Source organism: Passer montanus, unplaced genomic scaffold (assembly GCF_014805655.1).
Source record: "Passer montanus isolate IOZ18808 unplaced genomic scaffold, ASM1480565v1 scaffold17, whole genome shotgun sequence".
Taxonomy (NCBI): domain Eukaryota; kingdom Metazoa; phylum Chordata; class Aves; order Passeriformes; family Passeridae; genus Passer; species Passer montanus.
The window spans coordinates 5,937,183-5,950,290 of record NW_024364270.1 but is presented as its reverse complement, the minus strand read 5'-3'; the positions used below and the strand labels follow the sequence as shown (position 1 = coordinate 5,950,290).

General features: G+C 36.6%; 1 protein-coding gene across 2 annotated transcripts in view; it reads right to left on the bottom strand.

Moving 5' to 3' along the window:
- SYT1 (synaptotagmin 1) overlaps positions 1 to 13,108 on the bottom strand; it is a 252,325-nt gene that overhangs the window by 111,792 nt on the left and 127,425 nt on the right. For both annotated transcript variants that reach the window (XM_039704184.1, XM_039704186.1), the window contains exon 3: positions 12,650 to 12,838. In XM_039704184.1, coding sequence (XP_039560118.1) covers positions 12,650 to 12,821 — 172 coding nt within the window. In that variant the 5' untranslated portion in view covers positions 12,822 to 12,838. The remainder of the gene's footprint in view (positions 1 to 12,649; positions 12,839 to 13,108) is intronic.

The window sequence follows — 13,108 nt, the reverse complement described above, 5'->3', positions numbered from 1 at the left end:
ATAAAACCAACATCCTCAGCTTTTTTGGTGATGAGAGATCCCCTGGGATTTTCCCTAAAAGATTATAATGCCTTACAGCCCCATCCAACTCTCATTAAACGAAATGGAAACAACCTCAATCACATCTGTGGAAATTGGATGTTTGCTGGGTTGGCTCAAGTCCCAAGTGAGGTAATTACATTCTTCCAACAGCTTCCATTGGAAAATTTCTGTGTATGTGTCCCCTTCCCAAATGATCTCAAAGTAGCACTCTACTGATCATTTAAACTAAACAACTGTCCTAAATGGTCTTTTTTTGACAACAATCATGAAAATGTGTGCTGTGATAACAGGCCATGTGAAAAGTGGGTACAACTCCCAGCAAGCTGCCCGCTAAAATCAAATGGAAGGTAAAAGAATTACACTAGTATTTATGAAAGTCAGAAAAAAAATTTGTTCCTACCACTACGTGTTTGTGACACGTCTCTAAAATTACATTAACTTGTAGAGTTACAAACTTTTAATAAAGTAAGTATTTTATATTAAAATAACCACAGCAAAAGTAAAATTAATTTACAATAAAGTAAGAATTAGTGTAGCAGTTCATCAGGTAAATTACAGGACACATTAGAAATGTTATTTACAATTTTGATCCTCCAAACCACTTGTGTGTGACAAATTAAATTTGATGCACCACTCAGGAGCTTAAAGGTTAGTACACATTTAAATATTTTACCAGACTAAACCTTTTGAGATTCTAAAACCTGCTGTGTAGCATTTTAATACCTGGAACCAGCCTGCATACCTATGCTACTCTTACTGGCTGGCTCTATCAAGTAAGAATGCAATCCTATTGTATTTTAAGTTATTTACAAGAAAGGTGCAGGTCGGTCAAGAAAAAAGGCTTGAAACAAGACAAAATTTGCTCACCAATTTGCAGTTGTGCTGCACTGCAGGGTTCAGCTAGCTTTGCTATGCCTTTAGGGATTTGGTATCACAAATTATTTTATGTCATGGGGACACAATTTAGGAGTTTGGTTGGTTGTTTTTAAAGAGGATATATTTTCTGTTCTTTTTCTAACAGGAATTACTGGGATAAATATTTGGTTCAACAGAATAAAATGCTTCTTGTCATTACCATTACAAAATCACAGACAGTGTTCTGAGAAGTAGTAGTGGACAGTTCTGTGCATTCTGAAGAATCGAAGCCCAGCTGTCAGTAGGTTCCTAACAAAAATGAGCTGTTGAAAATCAAGGATGTTGCACACTTTAAACACTTAATGCATTAACTGAACAGAAAAGAGATTGTTGCAATTAGTTCCTCTTTTCCATTTTCTCTCTTCCTATACATATTCCTCTTGCATGTCTATATTTATACCAAGAAGAGCATTGTTCAGGAATATTTTTGCAGTATGCAGTCACTGTTACATAAAATAAATGCATGGCTGTTTCAGAATAGTCAGGTCAATGTTGACATTCCTTCATGCTATTTTATCACTATTCCCTGAGTTCAGGGAGTACTTACTGTGCATTGGTCCTCTCCACCCATCATACTATTTCCCATTGTCCTGGCCACCTCACTGTCCTAAGACCTAAAACTCATCAATAAATATTTCATGAGGCAAACAAATTTAGAAACTGATATTCTGGAATAGCTTCCTATAAAGTGATTACTATCATTGACTTGTAATCTAAAATGCTATGCTAGGCTGAAATTCATGAATAGTAAGCTCGCCTTATCTTTGTCTGTCCTTCTTCCTTTGCTCATGCTGCAAGTAAAATTGTACCCATGGCATAAAATGAACAAACAGACAGACAAACAAACAACTTACTCCAGGGTTGAGATTTGAAACGCCATATTCCACCTTAAAGGACATGTTTGATAAAAATGGAATCCTCAGGTCTTAGGAAACATGATAAAAATAGCTATTTTGGGAGGAAACATGAGTTTGATACCTAAAGAATAAAGAAGACTGAATGCTGGGTTAGCAAGTATTTTGCTTGTGATGGTTTTTTCATGTGAGTTCAGGCTAGGAGAAAAGTGTTAATAAATACATGAAACAACACAGAAGTAAAACAGAAAAGCCATTGAAATCTGGTAAGAAGAAAGGACCAAAAAAGTAAGTATAAGAAAGGTGCAAAAATTATTGAACATTGTTAACTTGTTAGCTATGTAAAGAATCTATTTTGCCTCTAAAAAGTGTTTCCAGAAAAAAAACAACCAAAACAAAAAAAACCCCAAAACAACAATAACAACAACAAAACCCCAAACAACCACCACCCCCCAAAAAAAAAAAAAAAAAAAAAGAGAAAAAAAAACCCAAAAAAACACCAAAACAAAAAACCTTCTAGTCCTGGAGGTTCCCTCCCCATTGGGGTACAACTAAATGGGTTACGGTCCTGACAGAGGTCTAGGAGAAAGCAAGCTTCTTGTGTGGAAATGACTTCCAAACCAACTGGCAGCTCACCAGCTTTCACATGCTCCTTCTCCCTTCCTCTTCAAGGAGCTGACACCCCTACTCCCCTGGGTCAAATACATGGTTTGTGGGGCTGCTTCAGACTGACAATAAAGGAGCTGCCAGCCAAGACTCAGGAGTACCACTCAGGCTGCACCCCCAAAAAACCCCCCCCCCCAAAAAAAAAAAAAAAAAAAAAGAGAAAAAAAAACCCAAAAAAACACCAAAACAAAAAACCTTCTAGTCCTGGAGGTTCCCTCCCCATTGGGGTACAACTAAATGGGTTACGGTCCTGACAGAGGTCTAGGAGAAAGCAAGCTTCTTGTGTGGAAATGACTTCCAAACCAACTGGCAGCTCACCAGCTTTCACATACTCCTTCTCCCTTCCTCTTCAAGGAGCTGACACCCCTACTCCCCTGGGTCAAATACATGGTTTGTGGGGCTGCTTCAGACTGACAATAAAGGAGCTGCCAGCCAAGACTCAGGAGTACCACTCAGGCTGCAGCCTACAATACCTTAGGCCCAGGTCTTCCTGAGACTAAAGGAAATCAAGGGATGAAGCTGGAAAACTTGGATCTACCTTTCCTACAGGAACAGCTGAAAAAGAAATGTGGGATTCACATTGCCACATTCTGCAACCTTGTGTGAAACACTTGTTTAAGCACAAGAAGTCTTAAATACCCAGTGTTATTTGCTCAATTTGTCCAAAGACATTTCACAGCAAAATGCATATGCTGTCCTTCAGCCAGGCCTCTTTAGTCCAGTGAGCTCTCTTATTCTTCATCAGACTGTACACTGGTAGAAGAGATGGAAACAATTGCTCTCCAAATGAGAGAAATCAGGTCTCCAAGCCCAGAGAAAGTGCTCTAAGGCATGAATCACTCTGTTAAAACGGCTTAATCTAGAGGCCTTCCTAGATATCTAAGTATGTGGGATCAGTACCACTGCATATACCAGTTTTTCCTTCTAGATGAACCTGGGTCACCTATTTTTCTATGTCATTCTGAAGAGGATCAACCTATTTAACTCAGATCTGTAAATTCAACTTCTAGAGTGTGATTCTTAAAAAGTAAGTGTAGAAAGCCTAATAATTTCTGGAGCTCCTTTTTAAGATGTGGGTTGAAATGCCTTTTCCATCTGAAATTATAAACTTCATCTTTCATTTTGGTGGCTTTCACTGTAATAGGAAAACAGTGCCAGCTACAGTACTGAAACATGCCCCCAGATGATATAGGGGCTGTGAGCAAATTAGGGAGCTCTTGCTGAAGTTGGTAATTAAGAGTAGATTCAGATTCTGAAATCTGCACAGGAGTAGGCAGATGGCTTGTTCAGCTGCCAGCTGGAATTCAGCCTTCATGAGGCAGTCATTCAAGTTCAGCACCACATCTTTCTATGGAGTCAGAGCAAAGTCTTCCCATACCAAGATTCTTCTGAATATTTGAGGCCACTTCCACAGGCCACTCTTGCAAAGTGGCTGCACGTTCTGGAACCAGTAGTGACATTCTGATCTAGAACCATCCAAGAGCTTGCCTGACATAGAAGCCAAGACTAAGAAAGATAAAATGAATGTATGAAAGGATGCTGTGTACCTACAGTATTCCTGAGAGCTCCTCTTGGTGGTCAGTGCCTTAGTTTTTCACCCACCCTGGCATATGGCACTGATGACCAGGTATTGTAATTCATGTATCAGTATTCTTGTGTCTTTTGAAAAATGGTAAACACTTAAAAAAACATATTAACCAAAGGAGGGTAATTATATATTTATAATACCTCAGACAAGGCTTTAGTTTGGACAGTTCTCAGCAGGAAACTCTCCCAGTTCTAAGCAGAATAGCTAACAATAACAACAAAGAATGGCATTCTGTTCTTCAGCTGTGCCAACTTACAACAATTTCTCAGAATAACAGTGGCAAGAGAATATTTTCTAGCTTGCCACAGTGCCTAAGCACAAGCAGCTGAGGTAAGGATGGAATATAAGTCTTATCAGCGATTCTTATATTTTCACTGTGCATTTAAACCATACTTTTTAAAATAAAACCCACTAATGACAGTCATAGGTGCCTTTTATATTTTATCCTGTACATTGCTGAGAATCAATCTTTAAATGTATTATCAGTTTTAAATTCAGAACAATTGTTCCACGAACTCTTATTTTTAAAGCAAGATTAGAAACAATTATAACTGATAATGTGCAATTCTGTAGGCACTTTATATGCAGGTAAGTTTGAAAAAGGCTAACAAAGATTGTGTTTCTTTTATGCACACAAACACAATTTTAGTGCACTTTCTCTCACACAAAGTAATGAAATTTTAAGATATATTCCCAGAACTGGAAGTAAGCCAGCAACCATGTTCAGTTTTCTGCTTGTAAATTGAATTCTCTACTCAACTTATAAGGTACTGGCACAACTTGACATATCTATAGGGCAATAAAATACCTACCAGAGTAATTGTAACATATAAAATAATCACTGTGATGTGCTAGAGGAGACTTCTGGGGATAGTCTGACACCCCTTGTTAAAATGCCATCACCAAACCAAAGGCAGGTGCTCACCCCTGTTTCTGCTACAGAAGAATTTCATCTCCTTGGCTTTAAAAGTTAACCTGAATGAGTTTTTTTGTTCTCTTATATTTTGCCAAAATGTTTTCAGCATCACGTGTTCTATAGGAGAACTTGCTTCTCCTTCCCTGTCTTTCAGATTATACAACTCAAAACAAATGGCTGTTTCTGAAAAGGGTGTTACAGACACATGCAATCAATAATGTATAATTCTGTTTGACATTGAGGTTACCTTCCCAGTGTGCTACTGGCTTAGAGACAGCATTTCCTTTTGATGGGACAGTGCATTCTCAAGGTGATGCAGAGGAGGACAGGGGCTCTCTCTGTGCTGGGGATGGAGAGTGCTGCAGCTGCTGCTCTGGTTCAAGCTGTAGGAGTCTGCTCTTCTGATTTCTGCTTTCCTCCTTGGCTTGTCCAAGGAGCCAAAATAATGGCCAGTGTAGGAACAGGGAACTCCTTTGGACATAAGTGCGTCAGATGCATGGGTTGAGTTTGCTTTGATTGGAGGAGATTATTTCCCTGCCCACAGCTGGGGCATTGAAACTACATGATTTTTAAGGTTCCTTCCAACCAAAACCATTCAATGATTTTATGTAACCTCCTGGCAAGCATGCGTGCTTGCCAGTGCTTGATCCAGCTACAGTCTGCAGCAGCAGCACTTCATGCTCGAGCAGCCTGTACTTCTAACAGCCTGAGGTTCCTCGCTCAGTTCTGTATGAGGATCAAACTGGCAGCTGTCATGAACCCTAAAGTTTAAGGAGAGGACATGTTAAGGGGAGCCCATCAGAAGGCACATGAAAATAACTTACAGATTGTAAACTGTAATAATGTAAAAAAACAAATAAATTCTACGTGGCAGAATCAATCATTGAAATATTGATGGAGTATAACGCAGTGGGATCTCAGACCACATGCTATTCCTTCCAGACAAGGATTTTCATCTGCTTCATGAGTTTTTACTTCCATTCTTCCATCGCTCAGTATCTATTTATACATTTGGGATTTAAAACTGTATTTTCAGGATTCCTCATTTAAAGTGAATAAAATATGCTGGATGCTTAGAAATAATCACAGCACTTTCATATCATGAGTTTTTAAAATAACAAGAGTTTAACTGTTTTTCTCATGATATTTGTGTCTTCTGGATGTGTGTGGGCAGTATTTTCAAGCTTTTCCCTATCAGCAGGAGATCTAGAAATTTTATTTAACATTAAAAAACGAAATTAAGTTCTCATCTGCACTCTGGGACTGGGGTATTCAGGGAAAAACAAAGTAATCTGATATTTGCATTTAAATTGCTATATTTAGAAATAATGGAGTTTTTTCCCCCATCTAATATTGTACTGTAATAGCTCTGTACTTCTGTGTTCCAAAATAAATCCTTATTTCTGATTTTCCCTGTCTCTTCTGCAGAATAAAGCTGTATGTATTTGCTTGGCATGAGTAACTGGGAATGATTTTATGAGAGGAAGGGAGACAAGAAAACTTGAATTCATGCTATCCCACTTCCTCCAGCACAGCTCTTCAGACTTCCCTGAACATCAAGAAACTTCTTTATCTTCCCTAAATCTCTCCATAGAGACATTCTTTGTCACGATACCCAAATCGAGTTTGCCAATGGCTGACTGTTCCTAAGCTGAGAACTCTGCTTATTTACCTAAATCTATGTGCACACACATATGAACATAGTCCTCATTCCTGCAGGCAGTCAGCTACTACTCAGGATGATCTCTGAAGCAGAAACCCAACTCTTTTCTAGGTAACCTAAGATATTAGGCAATGACTAACACTGGTATGTACTGTGAACATATAAATCAGAGCTCCAATAAATCAGAGCTATTGCTGCAAACTGTATTCTGATTTTATGGTATTCATACACTATTAATCCAGCTTCTAAAACTGAAAGCATTCTATTATCAGCATTTCATATCTTTTTTATGAACTTAGAAAATAATGTGCCATCTCCTCCTTATACCAGTGACACCTGTGCTCTGGGAACCATCAGGAGAAGCCTAATGAATTTATTTTCATCAAACGATTACGCTGTAAGCTTATAAAAACTAAGTTTCAGAAAGACCCCGTGAACAAAATTCTCAATCTTCTAATAACAGACATAATCTGGTAAAAACTCTTCAATAATCTTGATGCCACATATGAATAAAAAATTAAGAAATTAACTTTACTGTCATTCATAGAAGGCAATAAACACTCTTAATACACCTCAGCTGGTCAATCAAGAAAGGCAGAAGGGCAAAATAGCAGAGACCAGCAGGGAGAAAGAAATATGAGTGTGTCTAAGATGACTGCTGAATGCTGAAATTTTGACTTAAATGGCTAAATATATAAATCCAGAATTTATTTATTTACTAAATTACCCAAATACAACTTCGTAGTCAGCTTACTAAGATATTATCTGAAATTAAACCAGAGCTGAGTCTTACAGTTATTTTTACATTTTTTGTTACAGTTCTCTCCACAGCCTCCAGCCCCATTTTGTTTTGACAGTTATTCACTAGTCCAAGGAGAGGGAAATAAAACTTTCTCTGCAAACAGAATGTGAGAGAAGTCTGCACAGAGCATCAGGTTTTATCCTGAACCATCACAGAGATCTGAGCTTCTGGTTTTGTGGGATTAGCAGTCAGTTGTACAAGATTAATCAAATTCAGGGCTTTTGAGCACCAGCTACTGAGGCCAAATGGAGTGGCAAGCCAGCCAAACATTTCAGAATAGGGTTTGTATAGAAATGTAACTTTTTATATAATTACAATGTAAGACAGCAACGAGCATTGGAAATATGCAATATCTTTCTATTATAGAGGTAATGACACTATCCTGGATTCAATGCAATCAGCTATTATAGCTGTTCCAGATTTTATCACGAGCATTAACAGCACATCATTATTCAATCAGATGCATGCTGTAATTTTATTGGATTTTTGCTGTCTTGTTTACTGGCAAAATGAGGTCTCCTGTTCATACAGGAATGTGCCATTAGAAAACATATCAACATCACTTTGATTTTAAAATTATTAAGTAAACTAATGGTAATTTATGTCAATTTTTATTTGCGTATGGCTAGTATCAGCATCTTGACATTTAAAGTCTCCACCCAAAAGCTGTTTCTGCCATTACCACAGTCTTGTTACAACACACTTACTGTAAATGTATGGCAGAGATTTTCCTAGCCTGTAGACAAAGATCCAGATGCAAGAGCACTGAGAAAGAAGAAGGAAAGAACTGACAGATCTTATAAAATCTTTTAATGAATTTTATTTTCAGAACAGTAAGTGCTGTTTTATCTGCTCTGTTTCCCCCCTTTTTTCAGTTGCTGGATTTACTGTATGTAAAATGCAAAATATAAAAGCAGACATGGTGCCTTTATTCACCTTCTGGTAAACAAATTAAAAATTCTGCAGATTAGAGATAAATAGGGATTGAAAGTATAAGAACCAATTAAGTTAGAGTGACATTTATGCACAGTTCAGTTCTGGAAAAACAACTGTACTGTGATTATGCAAATCAGCCACTCACAACCAAAATGCAGGGATTTACATAACGGATAAAAAAATTCCTCACAGTTATGCCTCAGTAACTTACTGGGTTCTTGCACTTTAATTGTATGACTCATTGTAATAAAATTATCCCACTTGCTTTATCCAGAGTGAAATGTATGTTAGGACATTGTCATTCTGAATGATGTGTGTGCTTTTGGAAGCCTACGTTCTTCTGTCACAAAATGTGGTGTATGCTCTATTTTAAAGAGATACAAATCAAGAAAAAAACCTCCAGATTTTATGCTTGTACCAATGAAAATTTTAACCTGGTTTACATTCTGCAGCACTGTTCTTGAAATAAATGTATACTGATACAAATACGTCCTTTCTTTTTCTTGGAACTTTTATTTCCTCGTTCTATTAAATTAATCTCTCTCTTTTTATTTAAATAAGACTTGTCTTGTGCATACATCACAGAAGAAAACACCAGTATAATTTAAATTGCATTAATTTAAATTGAATTTTATCTTGTAGTTTTGCAAAACAAACTTTTAATGGGAATTCTGATATCTTCAGTTAGCTGGCACATTTAGGCTATTTAACTTCTGACATCTGTGTGTTCTACAAAACTTAGTACTCAAAAAAAAGAATCTTCTATTTTAAGCTACATGGAAGGAACAGTATTTATTCAGCTGGATGTAGTTTGATGTACCTTTATTTTTGTTATCATGTATTCCATGATTAGAAGGTTGTAATTTCCTTTTTTTTTTTTTTTTTTTTTTTAATATAAGCATGACTGGACACTATATAAATTCTAAGATAAGACAGAAAGAGAAGACTACACAAATTAGGCCCTGCTACAGCTTGGCCTTTTTAGCACTCAAACCACTCTGATTGGAAGTGAGCTTTTTCACAACACTTTATCCTATTACATATACATTCACTCCATCATGACAGCTTATTTTCCACCTGCAGACATCATAAGCAGAGGCAGCTAAAACATTTAATTATTTGTCTCACACATAAACAACAGAACATTAAAAAAAGGTCCTCTCATAATAAACATTGAGATTTCAAAGTCTTTCCTGTCATGTGAGGATGAACACAAGACCTTTGGAATTAAAATTATAAAGCACTAAAAAAGAGGCTCGTCAAACATTGAGATTTCAAAGTCTTTCCTGTCATGTGAGGATGAACACAAGCCCTTTGGAAGTAAAAATGATAAAGCACTAAAAAAGAGGCTCGTTCCTCATTTGAAAAGATTAGAGAACTTGCTGACTATGACATTCCACTGCCAAGTGTAAGACTCAAATCAGATTCTCAGTTTGAATCTACCAGAGGAAAAACCTGGTCCATGCTTTTGGGAGTGGTCTTAGACTTCCAAGCATCTCTGCTGTTCCCAATGGTGCCCATGCACCATATTCCTTCTCTCTCACACAGCAAGAAATTCCCAAAAAGCCACTATACAAACAATTTAGTTTGTACTAATTTGTATTCTGCTCTGTTTTAAGAGAGATTCTTGCACCATATTCCTTCTCTCTCACACAGCAAGAAATTCCCAAAAAGCCACTATAAAAACAATTTGGTTTGTACTAATTTGTATTCTGCTCTAAGAGAGATTCTTAAAAAAAAAAAAAAATTGCAGCCAGCTGGAAGAGGTAAGTCCTGAAAACTTTTCTAGCAAAATTACATTTTTTTGGTAATAGGCTGAAAACACCACACTGACAACTTCCCACTGGCATAAACTGAACCACTCATGAGAAAATGGTATAATCTTCCAACAGGGAAATGAGGTCTCCTCTGCCCTCACATCCCCAATATTTTTTAGATTGCCTAATTAAACTTACTTGTTTTGTGTTTATGTTAGTTTATAAATGAAAAACACATACAGACGTGTGCAATGCCGCCCCTTCTTGTAGGATTTATTATTGAGGAAAACGGGCAAAAGAAACTTATTTGGAATATAAAATGTTGAAATACGTCAATGGCACTAATTCATATTTAGTATTTCAAAAATGTCCCCATACAAGCCTCTTGCCTCTCTGCAGTACAACGAACATTCAACTTTCTTCTTGAAATGGCAAACCCCCCTCAGTGTAGCAGAAAGCAACACTACATAGCCCCAGCATTTGATAGAGACCCTGGGAAGATCCAATCACATCTGTAGCCTCCGTAATAAGGGCAGACAATTGGTACGGGATTTGTGACTACCTTAGGTTCATTTCTCCAGGACAACAGTACTGCATGATCTTGGATAAGAGACCAGATTTCTAAGATGGTGGCAATATATTCTGGTGTCACTATCAGAATAAGGTACTTTATTTTATAAATAACATGATGTATTTCATAAGAAATAAGATTTGTCTTATGACTTAATATACTTCTCTAAGTGAGCACTTTCATTATGTAACAGTAGTGGATTTTTTTCTTTCAAGAAGAGATAATAGAAGTTTCAGTCAGTTCAACTTGAAAAGACTCTCCAGATTGGACTTTCCACTTGTTTTTGCTGTGGTTTTAAAAAAGTATGCATCAGGACATTCCAAGTTTCTCTCTATCTACAAAACTTTTCCTACACCTACCAATTATGGAGTTCCTCATACTGGAAGCCATTCATGCCTTTGCAAAGTTAAAATCAAAGTTTGAAAATAAGAGGATATTTACATAAAAGCCTCATCTACATTATTTACATAGCATAGTGAGACAAAAATTACAAGACAAATGTTTCAAATTCGGACTGTTTTTCCTTTCATGTCTTGTCTTTTCATTTTTCCTCTTTTTTCTTTTTATTCCTGTATTTTTGTTCTTTAGTTTTGTTTTCCCATGACATCGTCAGACAATTTCATTTCAGTATGGTCGGCACTGGACTGCACAGATCATCAAAATAATGGCACACACTTCTTACCTCTGTAACACCTTAATTCTTGCAAATGGGAATTTTGAGTGACAGAGCAAAGCTGTCTGCTACCAATTTTTCAAAAACTGCATCTGCCACATGGCCAAGATTCAATTAGATATAGAAAAAATTGATTAATATTCTAATTTGTTATCTGACTTTATCAGTCACAGAACACTTCTTTACACAAAGGATAGCCTTCTAAAAATGAAATCTTTTACATATGTTAAAATACTTCCCTGGAAATATTTTACATTTATTTTTCCTTGTAAAGAAGAAGCTGTTACAGATTGAATTACTTTCTAATGCTTGCTACTAAAACACACACACAGAGCCTTAACCTTCTTGTCTATAAAAGTGCCAAAATGATCTGCTGGTAGCATTAGGTAATTTTTCTGTCAGTAACAATGTATTATATGAAATGCCAATGACAATATTGAATTAGTCCTATATTTGATACCAGTGTATGCACAGTAGAACATATCAGACAGACTCAAGAACCCCAGTATTATCATAAATAACAGCACAAAGATAATGCTTGTATTTTTTTTTAAATGTGAACAAATTGAGACCTCAATTTTGAGTCAATACTTTCTAGCACCAAAGACCAAAAGAGCCCTGCTGACTTTCGTTCTGTTAACTTCACAGAAATATAAATTTATACTTTTATGTTTTCAGCATAGGTACATGAACTTGTGCAAACAGCATTCAGTGGCTGATCTACTAGAATAACTAGTGGGAAAAGCACAGCTATCTTCATACATTACAGATGCATTACCTATTTTCTTGTTAAAACTCAATTTTCACTTTTTTTTCAACATTTTCTAATCTCCAAAGATCCAAAGTTTCCTTGGTTTCTCAATATGTGTGAGTTCTGGCCAAATATTGCTTTAAGGCAATATGGCCACCCACATTTGTCCTGAACATGAAACCTTAAGTGTTACTGATAGGAAACATTTTACTCATTGGTCCCACAGCCACAGTGAAGTTCTCTAGTTTCAGTTTTAATGATTCAGCAGTAATTCATCAGTAAAAATTACCCAACTAATCTGACATACCAAGGATAGACATAAATTAGAGGTGGACTCCATTTTTTTCTATTTCAGTTAACTTTGAGGAACTTACAAAACCAGTTTAATCTTGTGATTTTTCCAGCTTTGACTAGAAAACATTTAGTATGCTGTCTAAATAAATCTCAAAGCAGAAAATGTCAAATTAAACCTAGTCTGCCAACAGAAGCTTTACCATCAATCAAGTTTTACTTACGTGGAATTTTGTTCAGCTCATTCATGAACTTCTCTTTTAGCTTAGAAAATGCATCTTCTTTTCCTCCTCCTCCTCCTGGACTGGCTGGCTCGGTGACATTGCTTGGAGGGGCTGCTGCTACTGTGGTCGCTGGCGGTGCTGCCAGGGCCTCATGATGACTTTCACTCACCATTTTAACTCCTGGGTAAGCTGTTTGAATAAAAAAAAAACACAACAAAAAACCAAAAGGTAATATAATTGAAATGTACCTCTCATCAAGAAATGAATAAATAGGTAGAATATCACTTGGTTCTCATGGTTCTCATGCTTACTGGGTAAATATGACTTCATTTGCATATAGTTTCAGGTTCTTCATAAAATATTTATTAGACAAGAGAGAAAAATATTTTGCAGGGTTAATTTCAGCCAGAATAATTTTTTTGCTTAGAGCATTTTTCCAATGGTTTGCACTTTGGAAGT